The sequence below is a fragment of the Phytophthora ramorum genome (assembly GCF_020800215.1).
Source record: "Phytophthora ramorum isolate Pr-102 chromosome Unknown Phyram_PR-102_s0006, whole genome shotgun sequence".
Lineage (NCBI taxonomy): Eukaryota > Oomycota > Peronosporomycetes > Peronosporales > Peronosporaceae > Phytophthora > Phytophthora ramorum.
This window is the reverse complement of record NW_027150652.1, coordinates 306,167-324,954: the sequence shown is the minus strand read 5'-3', so window position 1 is coordinate 324,954 and position 18,788 is coordinate 306,167. Positions and strand designations below refer to the sequence as shown.

The following is an 18,788-nucleotide window of genomic DNA, read 5'->3' as shown; positions in this document are numbered from 1 at the left end:
TTTACAGCCAAGCTGAAGGGGAAATCCTGCCTCAGCAGATCAAGCAAAGAGGATTGTCGACTATTAACAGCGCCGAAGTGCCTGGGACGTCGAGAAGGACATTTTCTGTTGTAATTTCCACGCGCTGCTAAGCTTTTAATGTCCCACAAGCTATATCGGTCAGCTATGCAAGTTCATGGTGACCAATGCGGTCGATGTAAAGTTTTTCTGAAGTACCACATGAGCTGCCGATTTTTGAGTCGAAGGGCGAGCTGCGTGCTAAATTGTACGCTGCACTGTGCAACGAGTCTACTGTTTGTGATGCCTTGATAACTGACAACCTATCGTACGATACGTGCGTAGTGGCTAGCAGTGCGGCTGTAATAGCTCTGGTAAGTTCCTTTAGTATGAACATGTAAGGAAGCATTTTGGTCTCTTTTGGATGTCCGACTACTGGGGCTCTGCTAACTTACAACTAGAGTTTACAAATAATGAGCGCAAGGAGTGATCACAGATACATGTGGTGTGTAGTGAGGGCGGCATTGCAAGTACTATGAATTTTGACATCGATGCTGTCGCAGAACCTGCAGAGAATTTGCCTCCTGTGCACGACGGCGTAACGCATGGTCATCTCAGCCAAGGAAACATTCTGGAGCCACCCAATGCGAGGCATGACATTGGAGGCGGGGTCTCAAATGAACTCAGTCCAACATCCGTCGTCACTTTCGCTTTCTTTCCGCTCCCAATAATTCCTTGGGTGCTCTCTCAAATAATTGACCGATGTCCCATTCGTGGCGAATTCACACACGAAGAATGACGGCCAGCATTGCAGGCGCCGAAAGCTGAACGACGTGGGGATGGTTTAGTCCGAGCCAGATACCGACTTCATGTCGGAACGTCACCTTCGTCTCTTTGCAAATGTTCGTCTCTAGCGTTGACATCGACCCCAAATTCTCGAGCGTGTTACTGAGCGAGGACAACGTCACCATTTGCAGTGGCCTGTATCAGCTCACAATAGCGCAGCCGACCCCTAAGAAGCGGGTATATCCGCATTCTGCGCAGAATGCGTTAAGTTAATATTTCCATGCCAAGCACAGGTAAATAGCAGCAACCCCCTGCGTGGTTAATGGTTTGCATCCAATTCAACTTGATCTGTGCAAAACTACAATCGTAAAATAAATTGCCTACTTCGAACGTCCACCTACTGGGGCAGAAGTCGGTCGACCTCACCTCGGTCAATGCCCACATACACGATCTTCTTCCGGTTCAGAGCCTTGTTGCAGATGACACCCGCTTCCAGTTGCGGCCAACAGAAGACAACAGATCCAGCACGTTTCCACGTTGAAGTGATATCTCCCTCTACAAGAGCAATGACACGCATGGCCTGCCAATCCTGGACTTTGTGAGTGGCTGTTGAGTCGCGCCATGGGGAAGCCGAGCTGGGACGACGACGGCGTGAGTGACGGCCCGTCGTCCATGGACGTACTGCTGCAGTGGCTGGAGGCTCCCGGGAATGCAGCACGGTGGCTCAAGTCGGCGGGCAAAGGCGACGGATCGCGTCTGGAGATGACCTACGAGATCTCCGACCGACTGCTGGGACACGGCATTAATTACCGAACCATCGGCAGCATCAACGCCAGACTCTGGACGCTGGAGAACCAGCTGCAGAACGCAGAGCGTTGGCTCAGGAGCAGGGGATTGCGACACTATAACGCGAGCAAGATGACGGAGCGAGAGGTTCTGCACATGTGTCCGTACTATCCGGAGATCGAACCTCTGCTGAGACCCATGCGGTCGGCAGCAATTTCAGTTTCAGAAGGAGCCCCTACAGCAGCACTAGTGTTTCAGACCGACTGCCGCGAGGACGAGGACGTCGGATCAAATGCAGGAGTTGGGTTTCGCAGTAGTGATGAGGAGGAAGACGAGCTGGCAAAAGTTGGTTTCAAACGAGGAGGCTGTCTCGAACTTCACGATGAAGAACCCAAACGTGCCAGAGTAGAACACCAACTACAAGGGGGAGCCAAGTGTGTAGCTTTACTAAAAGCTGAACCAGATGAGCGCCGCGAGTTTTTCAAGCTGGAACTGCAAGTGAAGCGAGATCAGGCCATTTTGGTGCGAGCCAAAGCCAGGAAAGAGTTGCTTGACATGGGTGTCTCTACCGACGACGTTAACCGACTCATGCCTCTGTAGTTGTGTTGCGGCTACACGTTGTCTAATACATCCTTTGCCCCGTGCGAGCAGCAACCGATGCGCCACGCACTCGAATCTTCCTTTACAAGAGCATAGTCAGATATCTTGAAAAGCCGTGGAAGGCAGAGCAGCAAATGGGATTTGGACGGCGCCCAAGGAGGCCCGTCATTCATGAAAATGCTGCTGGAATGACTGACGGTCTCTCGGAATGATGAAACTAGGCTGAAATCCGCGGGAAATGGGGGGGGGGTAGGACTCTGGTGGAGTGAATGAGAGACTGTCGCTGCTGGTTGTGATTCTCAAACCCCGAAGAACAAGAAGTAGTACAAAGGGTGGACGACTCTCGGTTCGATCCTACCTGCGCGTTTTACGATTTGTTGTTGATTCACGGCATCACACACACCGAATCAAAGCTTCGTGCACTGGAGGATCAATTCGATAAAGCCAAGAACTGGTTCAAGTGCAAGAGACTTCGCCATTTTAGAGCCACCACCGAGGCCGAGCGTACATTGCTGCAGGCGTGCCATGTTTATCCGAAGATTGATCCCGTGTTACGACCAGCACGTCGATCTGCAGCATTCTCAAGGTCGCGGTAAGACGAATACGTAAAAACGATCTCGTGTCGACTCAAGCATCAAGCTCGAAGCGTGTTCGGATTGAGAGCTGCTGGCAATCCTTCAGGCGTACCGGTACAGATGGTGCCGATAGTGTACCGGTACTGGAAGCTGAGCCAACAGAGCGTTGTGAGTTCTTCGACCTCGAGCTACATGGCAGCGTGATGAAGCGATTTGTGTAAGGGCAAATACACGCAAAGAATTGCTAGACACGAACGTCTCTTGTCGAGATATCGACCGATCGTCACTGCTATGACTGCCCTGCATGCTACGCGTGAACATGTGCGGTCCAAAGGGTCAAGTTGAAGTGAAAATTCTTCCTCTACAAGAGCAGTTGACGAGCACCCAGGTTGTGAACGATCCGGCAAAGATACCTCGAAGTACCTCCAGTCCAGCATATATATCTTAGCGCACACAATATCTTTGGCGAAGCTTGTGATGGGGAACACGGGCTGGCACTCCGACGCTGTCAATGGAGGATCGTCGTCGATGGATGTGTTGCTTCGATGGCTTTCGGTTGCTGGGAACGCCGCACGGTGGCTGGAGCCAACGTTGCTCAAGGACGGGAGGCGCAATGAGCTGAACAACGAAATTCACAATCTGCTGGTCGCCCATGGTATCACACAGCGTACTCCATCTAGCGTCCAGAAGAAGATATGGTTCATGTTTAAACAAAATTCGGAGAGGCCGAGAAGTGGCTCGATCGCAAGAGCATTGACCATTTCAATGCGAACGGCAAGACACAGCGCAAGGTGCTGCGAATCTGCCCATGCTACCGAGAGCTCGAGCCCTTGCTGCAACCTTCACGTTCTCCAAGGGCCATCATACCCAAAGTCTACATCGCTGTTACCAGACCCCCAAACAGCAACAAGACGAGCGTCACGACGATGAGGTTGGCTCGAAGCGAGCCGGTACCAGTGACTCCTACGAAGACGAAGCCACGAAACGCGTTCGATGGGAAAACCACACGAGCAACACTCGAGCATCCGATCAAGAGGAGGAAGACCGCGCCGAGCGTTCGGCTCTTCTGGAAGCCGATTCCGATCTGCGCCTCGAGCTCTTCCGCCTCGAGATCCAGGCCAAGCACGACGAGGCTATCTGCGTGCGCGCAACAGCGCGCAAGGAGCTCCTGGAACTCGGCTCCTCTCTCGATGACGTCAGCCGCCTCCTTCCCCTCTAAAATCTGCCCCATCCATCCTGACGTTGAAGTTGTTTGATGTGGCATACATTAATTATTTAGTCAAATAGAAACGCCCTCAAGAATAAATGACGAAGCGAAAGAGCAAGGGCGCGGGCGAGCGACGGCAGCGCAAGTTCACGCCGTGGGAGTCGGATCGCGTGACGCCCAGCTCGCCCTCGTCGCTCGACGTGCTCATGCATTGGCTCACAGCGCCAGGCAACGCGCTGCGCTGGCGCCAGGCGCGCGCGAGCAAGGGATTGTGTCAGGAGGTGCTGACGGCGTTGGAGGGGCACGGCATCTCCCACCGGGAGGTGGGGGACGTGGACATTAAGGTGCGCGTGCTGGAAAAACAATTCTTGAAAGCCTGCGCGTTCCTGAGCGGGAAGAAGACGGGGGAGGCCTTTGAGCAGGGGGACGCGGACGTGGTGAAGCACGTGCTGCGCTTGTGCCCGCAGTACCGCGAGCTCTTGACGGTTTTCGGGCGGTTTTCGACGGGTAGAGAGGTGCACGTAGTGACGGCAGCTGCTGTTGCTGTTGCGCAAAATAACGGGGTGGCGTCGTCGCCTATAGATGCAGGAAGAAAGAGCGCAGCGGGGAAGTGGAAGGAAAGTCTGGAGAAGAATAGGCCGAGGACGGCAAGCGAGGAGGAGAACGCGGAGCAAGCTGCGAGTGGATTAGTGAAGCAGAACAACGCTGCCAATGGAGAAAGTAGAACGAGCAAGGAGAAAAGGGGTGCTGGTTCCGTTGCTGGTGTTGCTACAGTGGTGGCAAGCTGGAAGAAGAGTGCTGACGGCAAGTTCGGTGACCAGAAAAACAACATCAACGGAAAAGATGATGTTGTGGAGGAAGAAGATGGTACACTTGCGGATGTCGAAAGCGAAGATGAGCCGAAAACGCAAATTCACGTTGAGAGCGAGGACGAAAGTTCAGAGGAAGAAGAGCCGGTACCGCAAGAAGCCGCTGTTGCTACGAAAAGCAAGTATTCTTTGAAAACAAAGCAGCACGAAGCTGAAGAAAGCAGCTCCGAGGAAGACAGTAGCGACGAAGAGACACATGACAGTCAAGAGGACGAAGTGGACGACGTTGACGTAGAAGAGCACATTCCATTGGCTCAACCTGACGAGGAGCAGGCAGAAGAAGATAAGGCGAACAGCGAAGTCAAGGCTGACAGAGATGACGCAAGCGACAACAATGAGGAGCAAGGTGATGAGGACGATGGTGAAGAAGAAGAAGAAGAGGTGGATGAAGCTGATGCTGCCAAGGCGAACACTTCCAGCAACGACTGGGATAGCAGTTCCAGTGAAAGCGAAGAATCCAACGACGAGGCGGAAGCCGGCTCAACACCAAAGACTGCAAAGAGCTCAGACCACGACCAGCACAATTCAGAAAACGACGGCAACGATGACGACGAAATGGACGGAGCCGACCACAGTGATTCTGACGCCGAGGTCCCTCTCCGTTCTCGCAAGCGCAGCTCGAAGGAGATCCCAGGCCCACACGTCAAGCGCGTTTGCAATGTAACACACGAGCTCGAGCGCGAGGCGTACATCCAGCGGGCGAAACAGGAGCAAGCCCAACGCCAGCAGCTATTCCAGCTCGAGCGTGCCAAGCTCGAATGCGAGCTGGAAGCCAAACGCGTGCACCTCGCGATGGAGAAGACGCTCGCGCGCAAGAAGCTGCTGGGCGCCGGCGTGGAACTCGCTGAAGTCGATCGCGTGCTGCCGCTGTAATCGTAACAAAATATCAATTGCAGCAAGTTGAAAGAAGTACAAGCTGGGCAATCCTCGTTCACCGTCAATTTTCTTGAATAATACACGGGATAATTGAACATAACACTAAGCGCGTATTTTCAGCGTTAAATTCGCCCCCCCCCCCCCCCCCCCCCCCCCTAATTAAGATGCCGCCCAAGATACGAGGCAAGCGCGTGCGCCACCCGTCCGCGACGGCGGACAATGCGCACCCAGGCTCGGCCACGTCCATGGACGTGATTCTGCGCTGGCTCACGACCGCCGGCAACGTGAAGCGCTGGCGCACGGAGATACGCGGTCCCTTGTGCCGAGAGATCGTGGACGCGTTACTGGCCGTGGACATCAAGCACCGGGACGTGCAGTTCGTGCGCTACAAGGTGGACGCTATCGAGAAGAAGTATATCGCTGCCAAGCAGTGGCTGCTGGAGACAGGCATGCACGACGCCTTCATGCGCTCGAAGGCCACGAAGGAGGTGAAGGCCCACGTGGAGCACTTGTGTCCGCCGTTCAGAATGCTGGACCCGGCATTCCGAGGCGTTCCGTTCACGAAGAAGAACGCAAAGACAATTGAGCTGGATGCGGACAGCGCAGAGAGCGTGGAGGAGGAGGAGAAGAAGGCGATGGAGAGTGATGATGAGGTGAGCAGTGAGATCGGCGAGGAGGAAAGTGACGGCGAGGAGGATTCTGTTCCCAGGGATACGATGTTGACACACATTGCGAAGCAGAGTGGGGCGGGTGAAGAGAGAAAGAAAGCTGCCGTCGAGAAGGAGATCACTGGGAAGCCTCGCGCTCAGCAGCAGAAGTTTAAGGACATATTGTCGTCGGCTGCGAAGGTGGCTATGGACGCAGTTGCAGCCGAGAGTTCTCCAGCGGCTCCCAAGAAGAGAAAAGGGCGACCTCCGAAGTCTGCGGCTGTTGTGGCGAGGAATGGTGCTGAGGATGCGGCGACGCAAAATAGTGCAAGTGAGCGAAAGACTCGGGAGGTGGCATCCGGGAAGGGCACGACGCGTGTTGAGAAGGTAACTGCGCAGCGAGGTACTGCTGCGACACGAACAGCGTACAAGGAGCCAGCAGCTGTGAACTCGAGTGCGAACAATCAAAATGACCAGGAAGAGTCGAACGGAGCTGCGCGCTCTACGGGTGGCGCCGGGATGCAAACCAATGCCAATGAGCAAAATGTTCAGGAGGAAAAAGAGGAGTCGAAGCGTACATCAAGCAGTGCAAAGACAACTGCGAAACGGAGCCTTGCCGGGGGACGAAAGGCCTACGAGAAGGAAGCGATGTCAGCCAAGGGCACGGCGAATGGCCAAGAGCAACTTACGAAGAAGGGCAGCGCTGGTAAACAGAAGGTTTCTATCCAGAAATCGACTACATCCAAGCGCCCGACAAATGAGGAAAGACAGACGGCGAAGCAGAACAACACTGGTAAACGAAAGTCTCCTGATGAGGAGTCGACTTCAGTCGAGGCCACTGCGGATGGTGCGCATGAAATTGCGAAGGAAAGCAACGCTGTTGAACAAAAAGCACACGAGGAAGAGTTGATTTCAGCCAAGCGCGCACGAATAGAGGAGGAAATGGACGCGGAGAGGAAGCTGGTCCGAGAGATCGAGCGAAAGGCACTCCTTAAACGTGTTGAAGACGAAGAGCAGCAACGCCAAGAAATGTATGCGTTTGAGCGCGCCAAGCTCAAGTGTGAGCTCGAAGCTAAGCAGGTTCAGGTGCTGTATGAGAAGGCTACCGCGCGCAAGAAGCTTGATCAGCTTGGTCTCTCTCAGGAAGAGATTGACCTCATCCTGCCGCTGTGAGTGTAGCGTATGGAATCTGCAGGGAGGAGCGACCGTGAATAGTGCGTCTCATTTTGTATCTACATGCCAGCTGTCGGCGATGAAATGATGTCGTGACAAACGTTGGAGTGCGAAGCTAAAACAAAGATTGGCTAGTGTTGTGTTTTCAATACACAAGTACTTCTAGTATCTTCTTCGCTGGATAAATAGATGCCAAAAATGCTTGAAGGTCACATCGCGGCACAATATGGCCTTCGAGAAGTGCTTTGCGACGGTCTGCCAGCGATCGCCAAAAACCCTATCCAGATACCGTTTCCCGCTCTCTTGGTGAACAAAGATTTTTCGGTGTGCATGACTTTTAATAATTCGTGGCGTTCGTGCGAATTCCAACGATTCCTTGTCCATTCTCAGACCTCACGCGAATTGGTTGCTGAAGGCAAGTTTCTGATGCCTGGAAACGGCAGATTTTAGAGTGCTTTGATCTCACGGCGTGATAAATGCTCGATTGTGCTGAATGGCAGACGTATGGGGAAGAACCAGCGATGTTTTTCAGGAAGTGGCCTGTATTGTAAATTTGGCCGCATTATGCCAACGACAAGATTTGCGTTTTTAAATGACAACAAAGGCGAACGGTGGTTCCAGTGGGTATTGATAAAACCCATCAGTCAGGCTAGCGGCTCAGCCCCTTTCCTGGATAACTTAAACAAGTAAAACACCACCTCGCAACGAATCGTCCGTCTAAACTCTCACAAGTTGCATTGCATCTCTTATTTCTTGCATCCAATCTTGTGCAGCTTCCAGTCTGCCTTCTGGCACTCGGGGCTACAGTAGAACTGCGCCCTACATCGCGAGCAACGCAGTGTGCCATTCTTCGAGCACCGGTCAGCGCCGCAAACGCGCTGGATCGATCCGGGCAGCATCATCTTGCCCGGAGCCTTGGCACGTGCCAGCGCCGCTCCCGCAGCCGCACCTCCATTTCCAGCAGCAGCGGCAGCCGATTGCAGCTTGGCCGTCTGCACCCACTGCGCGTCGCCCGATACCTCGCCCAACCGAAAATCCATACGCACGAAGTCATCGTCTACCCAGCGACAACCACAATAAAAGTACGTCAGATCACGAAAAGCACCCTCAAACTTCGTCTTACACCTCCCCACTCACCGTTGTCGAATACCCGACCGATAAAAGCGTCGCCCTTGACCTCCAGCATCTTGCCGCACGCCTGGGCAATGGCCGACGCGCGCACGTTGGTGGGTAGCGCCTTGGCCGTGCCCTTGTCATCCACGTACATGTTGACGCCCACGTGCTTGACGCCGGGTGTGTTGAGCACGAGTGGGATCGAGTCCACGAGACTGTCCATTTGCAGCATCATCTGCAGCATCTCGTCCGTCATGGTGGCTCCCTTGGGTAGTTGGTCCAGCAGTTGCTGCTTGAAGGTCTCTTCCTGCTGCAGTTTGCTCGTGGTCGTGGCCCCGGCCTTGAAGTGCGCGCGCAGACGCTCCGTCAGACAGCCCAGCTGAGCCTCCTTGTCGGCAGGCAGGTCCACGGCCCACTCCTCCAGCTCCTTGCGCTCATTCGACGGGATGTACACCACGTAGAAGCTCTGGCGCTTGGTCTCGTCTTCTCCAACCATCGTTTCTTGCTTTTTCGTGAAACAAATTAATATTACAAATTTAATTGATATTACCGTAAAAATCGTAAGGTACTGGTAAAATCTTACGGTTCAACGCAAAATTTATTTGATATTTCGAGTGCGGAAACTATCACTAGACTATACAATATGCGCTTGACTTGATGCCAAACACAGACAAGCACTGACCGAATGAAGAAATATTGGGTCAGTCTTTCTGGAACCATTCCATCTCGGATACCTAATAGAAAGTAGTTTCCCAGCAATGTTAAACTTCCGTGTTACCGATAGCCAGACGCCTTGGCGCTCACTACGAAAGAATGTTATTGTGATTTCCGTCTAAATTTGCCTTCCAGTCAACCGCCACCGAATAAGCGTTTGCTTTGATTGGTCGAAATTGCTTTTCTTCCCCTGTAGCAGCAAGTCGTCTCCGGGGCCAAGACCGCTATAAGAGTCGTCTCTGTACCCTGCAGCAACACCAAGGCCACCGTCAGCGACGCCTGCGTGGGCGGCTGCAGCACCAAGGCCACCGTCAGTTACACATGCGTGATTGGTAGCATACTTGGCGTTTTGCACAGATTTGACGGGAGAACCCGTGGTATGTGTACATTCATACCTTGCAACTTTGTTTGTTCATAATCATTTACTTAATAATATCTCAACGTTTGCAGCGCACAGATAGAACGGGCAGTGTTGGGGCAGTTTTTCATCCCAAGACTGTCTTCCATTGCCTCTACGGATTTTTCTGTCTAGGGTATTCGCGTGGAGAGCTCTTCACATCTACCACAAGTCGATCAAGACAATTGGAAATTGGATTAACATTTATGAGAAGACTGGCACCTACCGACAGGCTCACACAAGCACCAGCAGAAGGTTTTCCCCCGCGCATCAACAGTGGATGTGAAATTTTTGCGCCGAAAGGCCACGATGCGGATCGCACCAATAGTCACATGATACTCGCTTATCACAGTGTGACCACAAGTACCCTAGCCTTGAATTCTTGAACTTGAGCCGAAGCTTGAATCGAAGCTTGATACGACAAGTGCTAATATGTTACAGTTTGCGCCGAGGAAGGTCTTGACAGGCGTGTCCGGCGTGAGGTCCTTGAGTTGGCAGGTAACGGTGTTGATGAAGGTACTGTTGCTATTGAAAGCTAATCGAGAAGGGATTGAGATTGAGCTGTTTGCTTTTACGGATGATCCGGAGACCGCTTAAGTGTCCTATCCTAAAGCATAGCATTCTCTAATCACAATGAGTTGCTGTCGCGGGTACACCCGTAAGCGGGCTGCGCTTGCGTGGCCTTGGGCACAGTCAACCAACTAAACCGCAATTAAATCAAATCAAAACAGGATTCTCTAATCCAAGTTGCTCTCTGTTCTACCAATAATCTTGTCTAAAATATCCGCGTAGTTGTCGTTTCATCAAAACTCCAGATCCCATACTCGATAATAGCAGATCTTGATGATTTAGACCAATCAAATGAATGAATATGGGACATTTCAGATGCTTGATCGTATCGTTGGATGTCTTGCGCCATACACATATTGGTAGACATGCAAAAGAAAATTTATTGTTCAACCAGATTGGTTGCAGTGCCTGCCGCCGACTGCGACTGCGTCACCTGACCTCCCTTCAAAAAGACGCCTATTTTGAAAATGTCTTCGGCCCCTTCTTGTGTTTTCAATAGAGGTCGATGAGTCCGGGAACCTGCTTTTGAATCTCAGTGGGCTCCAAGGTTGAGTCAGCTCTGAATTCACCTAGCCACCAAATCGTGTACTACGTTTTCCCTTGTACATTGGCACTCGTTGCTGCACCCACCTCATGCACATGGGACGGGGCAGGATGGAGTTACGACATCAAGCTAGCACCCAGTCAAACCCACTTGTGACCATTTGGCACCCATCCTGTGCCCACTACAGCGCCCAACTCGGGAGAGCCGGCGTAAAAGTTATACACTTTACGCGTATACCCGGAAGATTTAAAAGAGCCGGAGCGTCATGACATTGGTTAGTTTTGGTAGAGCCAGAGTCGGAAGTGTGAGAAGTGTTCTGCTGGGCAGATCTTCTCTTTCAATTTCTAAGATCATTATCGAGCCTAAACACGCCGTTCAATGCAACAATTTCAGTGATCTAGCTGCTGCTACTCCCTACGTGCTAACAGCCACTTAGCTACTCCTACTTCCTTCTTTATTCATACACAAGCGCAAGTAGCGGTAGCGCATGCATTGTAGAGTCTTCTTGTCGAGGTGGCCGATCGGCTCTGACCCACAGAACATCTCGAAGGACAGCACGACATACACACCGCAGTTGTAGCTGTCACTCTGGGCGCCAAGACCAGGCTCATGGATCGGCAAGCGAGCACTGGGTCTGACATCGTCTGGTAGCAACGCGACCATCTGCTGTGCCACGGCACGGATACTGACAGCGTAGGAGGACGACATTGAGTCGTAGACGTACACTCTACTGCTCACCATATTCATCAGTACAGTGCACCAGTGGTTGTTGTTGCAGTTGATTGGTAACAGCACTTTCATCTTATTTGTGATTCCAGCTAACGCCCGTTTAAAATGCCCGCTGTCTGTTGTCACAGCTCCGTTCGAAATCCCCAGGTTAGACGGGTCGAGCACTCAAACACTATGATCTGCACCAAATAATTTGTGTAGGATCATCTGCATGACTTGAGCGCTAAGGGTTTCCTCGCAGCCAGGTCCAGGAATCAAACTCGGTCTTCTCGGGCGGCGGAGCCATCCCCACTGATTGTTCGCGGCTCTGCGTTGTCTGCGGGCAGTCAGAATCATCCGAACGACGCTGCTTGGACGTTCCACTGCCGGTACCCGACGACTCCGCTGACGAGTCAAGCCAATTTTCGTCGCTGTCCACCACCACTTCCCTATCACTCACCTCGCCCTGACGCCGCGGTCGTACCACTTCTTTGACGCGCAGGTCATTCATCAAAGCTTCCAGGTTGCTGGCCCTCCCCCCCCCCCCCCCCCCCCCCCCCCCCCTACAAAAATGAGTGGGGGAGAAGAAAGTATACCGATATACGACGTATACCAGCAGGACGGATACGGATATCAAGGGGTAGGGGAGAATGGGGTCCTGTCCCATGTGCATGAGGTGGGTGCAGCACTCACGCCCTTGTACATTTGGTGATTAATCACTGCTTCAACAAGATGTCCTTCAGTTCCATCGGCCAACACGACCTTGCTCGCTTGCTGCCTTCGCTTTGGGTCCTTGCGATACGGTTTCAGTAATGATGTGTGGAACAAAGGATGCAACTTTAATCCCTTCGATAATCCCAACTCATAAGAATCTTTTGAGATCTTCTTTATCACTGGAAAAGGTCCAATGTATTTATCTTCGACTGGGCATACCCCTTGTGACGGATATCCAAATTCTTTCCGTCAAAAAGCACCATGTCGTTGACATCGAAATTCTGGACAAGACTATTCTTGTTGTAGTAATACTTCATACGCTCCTGCGCCTCGCTCATACGGTCCTGTGCAACCTTGAGAAGAGTCTCTTGCTGAAGTAGAAACTCTTGCGCTGTTTTCTCCAATTTCATAAACTCCGGGTCTGATGCCACACCGTCTGGCATGTAGGGAACATATCCTAGATCCGCTTTGAACGGCGGCATTTGAATTGTGGAGTGTACACGTCGGTTATAAGCAATTTCTGCCAAATGAATTTATAGATCCCAATCATTTTAAGCTGGGTTGACGACACCTCGAAGATAATCTCCGATAAATGGATTTGCCCGTTCTGTTTGTTCATCTATTTCGGGTCGGAAAGCCGATGACAAGTTGTCCTGTGTACCAAGAGCACTCACAATACTCTGCCAAAGTTTGGACTTAAATTTGGTGTCTCGATCGGATACAATGGTTTTGGGTAAACCATGATCCTTGAAGTAATTCTTCATGAACACGTTGACGATATCTGTGGTGTTGCCCGTTGTCTTCGTCGCAGCGAACTTCGCTCGCTTTGTCATCCGGTCAACGATCGCCATAATGGTATCGTAACCTTCGGCGGTGACAGGCAGTGACACTATAAAATCCATTGAGATGTCTGTCCACCTACCCGAAGATATGCCTAGTGGCTGAAGTAGTACTTGCGGTTTGGTTTGCCTCGCCATATTGCGCTGACACATTTCACATGTGTTGACATAGAGCTGAATGTACTTCATTATCTTCGGCCAGTGGCATTTCTCGTGTACTGCAAAATAGATCTTATAAAATCCTGAGCGTGCAGCCGCTACTGCATCGGGATTCTTGCAAATGACTAGATTCTTCATGTCTTCGACATTAGGGATATACAAGCTTGAAGTCTGGTCTTCCTTAGCTTGATAGAAAATAATGTCATCCTGTAAGGAGTATAGACGATTCATCCCCCTGTTTGAGCTTCTTGATGGTCCACGCAATATAAATACTTTCCGTAGTACCGCCGTCTTATTGATGAGGTTCTACTCAAGATGGGACGCATCATGGAGCGCTATTGTCTGAAGCGACAGCTCGGTGACACGGTTACCAGCGTACACCAAGAATGACATACTATCTTTGATCGATGGCCTGTATTTTAACGCTTACACTGCCGAAGTATACCAAGACACTGCTCTCTTTTGCATCATGTGGTACGCTTTTGGGGGCGCATCTGATCATTCATTCATCCAGAAGAGCAATCTGTCAGTATCATCAGGAAATATTTTGTTTCTCCGCCTGATCCGCGCCAAAACATCTGAGGAACAAGGCCTCTCTATCTTCCCTGACAATAGTTCCTTGGTTACGTGTCCGATGCGCGCAATTGAGATGGCGATTACGATGCAAGCGTTTCCGATGGCATCGATTCTCGACCTTGCACAATTTACCGATATCGACAAAAGCGACTCCACACCAATAAGGGACTCGACGTCGTTAGCGGGGGCACTACCCGACTGTGGAAACGAAAATGACCAAACATTACGACGACATAGACGAAGTCTCAACGCCACACGCCTACATCATTGAAAATACAAGGATATATCAGCCGGGTGCTTAAGGTTGCAAGTTCACGCTAAGCTAAGGCTGGCGTATTGGAGGGGCTCTCGTCACATTCGCTCCGTCCAGGTGGCGCACAGCATGCTAACGCAGATGAACCGTTGATTCCGCTATGGCTATTTGATCGCTGCAGTTCAAACATGACTGCAACAAACAAGCCGTTTGCTTACGTCTTCAACACGACGGGTGACGACAGGAACGTATTTATAGTGGAAGTCTGACTAGAACTCAAACATATCTTCGTTGGCTGCCTTCGATTTCGCAACAAGATTGAACATTCACAAGCTGGGGCTGTTGTGTACTTCCCAGGTCGGCTGATCAAGTTTGGTGGGAATGTTGTGCTTAAGAGTAGAAAGCTCATACGAAGCGAAGGGTGAGGAGAAAGAAGGACAATAAAGTTTGCTTGTTATTGTTGTCTTGTCTTGGAGTTAACTCGGGAAATCCACGACTGACTTGCGAGTAGTCAAGGCACCGACGGCGAGGACCTCGCCGCGTAGGTCTGAGACCCCATCCTAACAAATGAGTAAGTAGTATAATATCCACAGCAATAGGTCCACATAAGCGTGTCTCCCGTCTTAAAAAGAGCACGCACCATCCAAAGTCCAATGCACGGCGCGGCCATGTATCCACGCTTGCCGACCATGATCTCGCCCAGCCCAATGTGCAGCATTGCGTCGGGCTAGACTAGCACGGCCTCTTTCCTCCGAGGTCAGGACCGCCGAGCAACACATCGTTCACACAACGCTGTACGCTTTCACGCGCAAGAACGGCACTTAGGGGCGGTATAAGCTCGACCGTACAACGGGTTCACTTTTGGCCCGTGGATCTTTCACTCGCCCAAGTACTTGAGGGCCTGGCAGGCATTCCGAATTCCAGGGTACGGGACATCCTCCCCGACTCCGAGTTTGCCGTCTCCGGTGAACGTCCAAGGTGTAGCTCCAGCTCGTCATGAAGGCCTTCAATACGCGACCTTGCTGCACGGAGATCAGCGGTGATGGCAGCAGGGGCCCGCACTTCAGGCTCAACTTCAACGACGTTCTCGAGAATGGCATTTTGGAAGTCGAGTGGTACCTCGAAATCGTCTTGTAGACGCAGTCGCCTAGCGCGTTCATGTTCGATACGAGAAGCCGCACTACTCTTCACACCAGCCAGGGCATCCGTCAGCACACTTGTTGATGATATTACCGTCAGTCTGTGTCTGGCTTGTCCCAGGTGACGCACGTAAGAAGCCAGCCCCGCCACGAACACACCAGCACTGGCATGCAAGCCCCACGGCGTCCTACTGAAGTTAATATTAGCAGCGTCCCACGACGCCGTTCCACGACGCGACCACGAGGGTGATGTTTACACCTCCCAACAATACGAACTCCAGCAATTCGTAAGCAGCGATAGGCAAGAAAACGAGTAGAGACAGCAAGAAAATGACCATCCATCCGACGACTCGTATCGCCTCACAGAATCGCTTCCATGAAGCTGAAACGGCTTCCATAGTTGCTCTGCACTATTTAGCGGCAGATCTAATGCTGAGCAAGAGTAGATCGGGCCGATATTCGTACAACGTCAAGTAGCCAGCCGTCCACCAGGAGCAGATCAAACGCCCATAACGACCGTACTTCATCTCCTCGTTGCCCAACACTTGCAGAGGAACAGCGAATAGGGCGCCTCTCAGGGTATATAGGTAGGCCGACCCGTCCAGAACGTAGATACCTTCGTCGTCGAGCACATACCGCAGCGTAGCAGTAGCACGCTCCAACCGGGTTGCATGAACGCACAGCCAACACTTGGAAGAGGAGTCGTCAGGGCCCAGCCGACCACGCAGCACAGTCCCGCGCAGTTGGCAGGGAGAAACTCAGCGGAGACGTACTTGGTCAGCTCAGAAGACTCGGGGGCGTTCACCCGCGCCACCTCAAGTCTTTTCGAAAGTGAGCTTCCATGATCGATCAGAGTGGGCCATCGACCTAAGAATCCTCCTCGCCCTGAACAACTCCATCGCCACGGGAAACGATTAGCTAAGAGCAACCCGCCTTTTGTCTTCTCGCACCTCTCGAGCTTCAGGCTAGTCATCCATCACTGTTCTCCTCCTCGCTAATAATCGAGAGAAGCGTTCTATCTCGTAACCACGTCCCGTCGGTGTGTGGTTACGTCCAATCCAGCTACTGCATGTGGCTCACGGTTCAAGGGGCTCTGGGGGCGTTCCGTCGCTCACCCACCCCTCACCGTCAGTAACGTCCTATCGTCAGTCTGTTAACCACGCGAGCCCCTACAATCTTGAGTCACCACTGAAGTTGCCATTTTATGATGGCAGTTGGACCATACTTAGGTCGGGCCCCATCAATCAAAAATCCACAGAGTCGACAACAGAGCAAAACTCTCATTCGCCAATCCGCCGCCCGGCAGTCCACCTCCTTCCTACATGCGCAAATGAGCACCATAGGCACCCCCAAGGAGGAGGCAGAGTTGATCGAGCGATGCAAGGCGTTTGTGGAGCAGAAAGCGTGCATTCAGTAGGCCTAGTTTCAAACGTTCTCCGCGGAGAGGGCACAGCAGGTGAAAGCCGAGTTTTGGGCCAAGATGAAGGCGGCGCTGGTCGCCAACGAGGTGTCGAACAACCTGGAGGTGCTTGATTACATCGCCGCGCCCAATATTAATGTTCAGGCCTGACCCGAACAGGCGTTCTGCAGGCCCGCGATGATTCTCCCCCGGCCCGAGCGTCAGCGATCCTGCGTCGAATCCACGGCAGCGTCCCACCCGCAAAGCGCAATAGCATGTCGTCCAGCTGCGCCTCTGAAGGAGAGACAGGGCTCCCCAAGAAGGCGAAGGCGGCTGCGTGTACAACGAACATATTGATGCTAAAGGGTTGACGGAGGCAGACGGCGTCTTCGGTCAGATTGTCCAGACCGACGGTATCGTAGTCAACACCGCACCCATTCCCGAGCTCAAGTCGTCGGCGAAAACCCCGGTCGTCGTCTTGAGCAATCTTCATCAGATGAATGAGGAGACGAACACCCAAGAAGTTTTTCCGTACGATAAGGCGTACCCGTGGGAGGGCGTGTACTTGTGGTGTGACCCTGCAGATTACGAGGGTGTACATCTCGCGCACTGGAGGTTCTGGAATTTGCATCGACCCGCTTTTTGAACTAAGCGTTCCAGCTACCAACGCGATGTTAGCCGCACATCGAAAGAAGAAGATGGCCGCCGGTCGTGCTCGTCGGGAGTTCGTTAGTTGGTGCATCGAAAAGTGGGGTTGGTACGAGTTTCTGCGAATGCTGGAGTTCACAGGAAACCATCATTTGATGTGATGGGGCGGTCAGCCCTGTTGCAATTCCTCCAGGGGCAAGGGCCTACACTAGGGTCACGTTGTAGCGGGGCTACACAGTCGGTTCACCTCCTACCTTAGTCCAACATGCACTAAGGGATACATTCAGGTTGACCACTCCACAGGGTGGTCCACATTCATATCAAAATCATATGACTGGTAGAAAGCAACATCTTTCTACCAATGAGAGTCATTCAATAAATAAGGGTTCTGCCAGCCATCCAATGGTAGAACCCCTCATTAGAAATATCCGTTTTAGGAGGAGACCCAGTTAACAATCTCATTTGGCACCAAAGCTATCGTTCGGTCCCTTCGTCTTAGTTTAAGTATACTTGCGGATACAAGTATACTGAACCTAAGTTAAACACTCCTACGCTTCCTCATACACGTGCGCACACGTGTAAGCTATAGTATTGGGTCTAAGCAGACCCATTACATAAACATGTCTGGGGTCTTGAGACATTTGACGTCTTGATTAGCTTATCTCTTGTGAAAAACGAAACAATGCTGTCGTCTTCGTTGCAGATATGCCCAGTATACATTGTTTCAACAGCCTGAGAGTGACACATGAGATTCCATTGCATCATCAAAAACAGGTAAGATAATCCGCCGTCATTAAGCAACAGCATCTCTCTCATATACTGAATACGGTAGTGCCACTTTCTCCGCCATTATTTCCTTTCCTGGGCCTTTTTGGTTGCAGTCCGCATCGATGCGCTTGAGCCCAACCAAGACGGTTTTCATGTCGTCCATGCATGCTACCGGGAGTGCCAGCTTCTTTTGTCAGTAGACAGCTTTGACAGCGCTTCGATAACCGTTGAGAGAATTGTCACTTTGAGGTTTTTCTCCCCATGTGAATTCATTTTAGATAGCAGAAATACCTCGAAATATTTGGAGTAAATACTTTCATATCAATATCACCGCTAGGATCAAAATACGGTGCACGAGTGGTCTTGATCGTGCAGACCCATGCATTGATATCGTTTCGATAGCTGCGGTACGCATGCTGGGTTCTCGAGGTCGTGAAAGCACGTCGAACGTTATTAGCGCTGAGATAGTCGACCAATCAACTGGAGGGATCGGTGGTGTCCTTGCTAACTCTCGGAGCGTTGAGGTAGCTGTCAAGAGGGCGGGTGTCACTAGAGGCTTGATAGGGACCATACCAGCGATACCTTTCGTTTCTGTGTGAGGGCTGCTCGCTTTTTCGTGGGGAAGGCTGTTTCAGCCAGTGGTATCGCGAAATTCGCCGTGCAACTATCCGTCTTATCTGTTGACAATCAATGGTTACTGTGACGCCGTACATATGAAACGGATGGCGGGA

At 51.8% G+C, this 18,788-nt stretch overlaps 5 protein-coding genes across 5 annotated transcripts; 4 read left to right on the top strand and 1 right to left on the bottom strand.

Moving 5' to 3' along the window:
- Positions 1 to 1,404: 1,404 nt before the first annotated feature.
- Positions 1,405 to 2,169, top strand: KRP23_6925 (uncharacterized protein; the record flags this gene model as incomplete). The annotated part of the gene is made up of 1 exon (XM_067892174.1): positions 1,405 to 2,169. The coding sequence occupies one exon, from the start codon at positions 1,405 to 1,407 to the stop codon at positions 2,167 to 2,169; it is 765 nt and encodes a 254-aa protein (XP_067744079.1).
- A 1,383-nt stretch (positions 2,170 to 3,552) lies between these two features.
- KRP23_6924 (uncharacterized protein) lies at positions 3,553 to 3,963 on the top strand (the record flags this gene model as incomplete). The annotated part of the gene is made up of 1 exon (XM_067892173.1): positions 3,553 to 3,963. The coding sequence occupies one exon, from the start codon at positions 3,553 to 3,555 to the stop codon at positions 3,961 to 3,963; it is 411 nt and encodes a 136-aa protein (XP_067744078.1).
- Positions 3,964 to 4,049: 86 nt separating this feature from the next.
- KRP23_6923 (uncharacterized protein) lies at positions 4,050 to 5,693 on the top strand (the record flags this gene model as incomplete). The annotated part of the gene is made up of 1 exon (XM_067892171.1): positions 4,050 to 5,693. One exon carries the CDS (start codon positions 4,050 to 4,052, stop codon positions 5,691 to 5,693), a length of 1,644 nt encoding a protein of 547 aa, XP_067744077.1.
- Positions 5,694 to 5,860: 167 nt separating this feature from the next.
- Positions 5,861 to 7,516, top strand: KRP23_6922 (uncharacterized protein; the record flags this gene model as incomplete). The annotated part of the gene is made up of 1 exon (XM_067892170.1): positions 5,861 to 7,516. The coding sequence occupies one exon, from the start codon at positions 5,861 to 5,863 to the stop codon at positions 7,514 to 7,516; it is 1,656 nt and encodes a 551-aa protein (XP_067744076.1).
- Positions 7,517 to 8,262: 746 nt separating this feature from the next.
- On the bottom strand, positions 8,263 to 9,125 carry KRP23_6921 (Tudor domain-containing protein 1; the record flags this gene model as incomplete). Its single annotated transcript, XM_067892169.1, has 2 exons — positions 8,263 to 8,573; positions 8,654 to 9,125. 2 exons carry the CDS (start codon positions 9,123 to 9,125, stop codon positions 8,263 to 8,265), a joined length of 783 nt encoding a protein of 260 aa, XP_067744075.1.
- Positions 9,126 to 18,788: the final 9,663 nt, after the last annotated feature.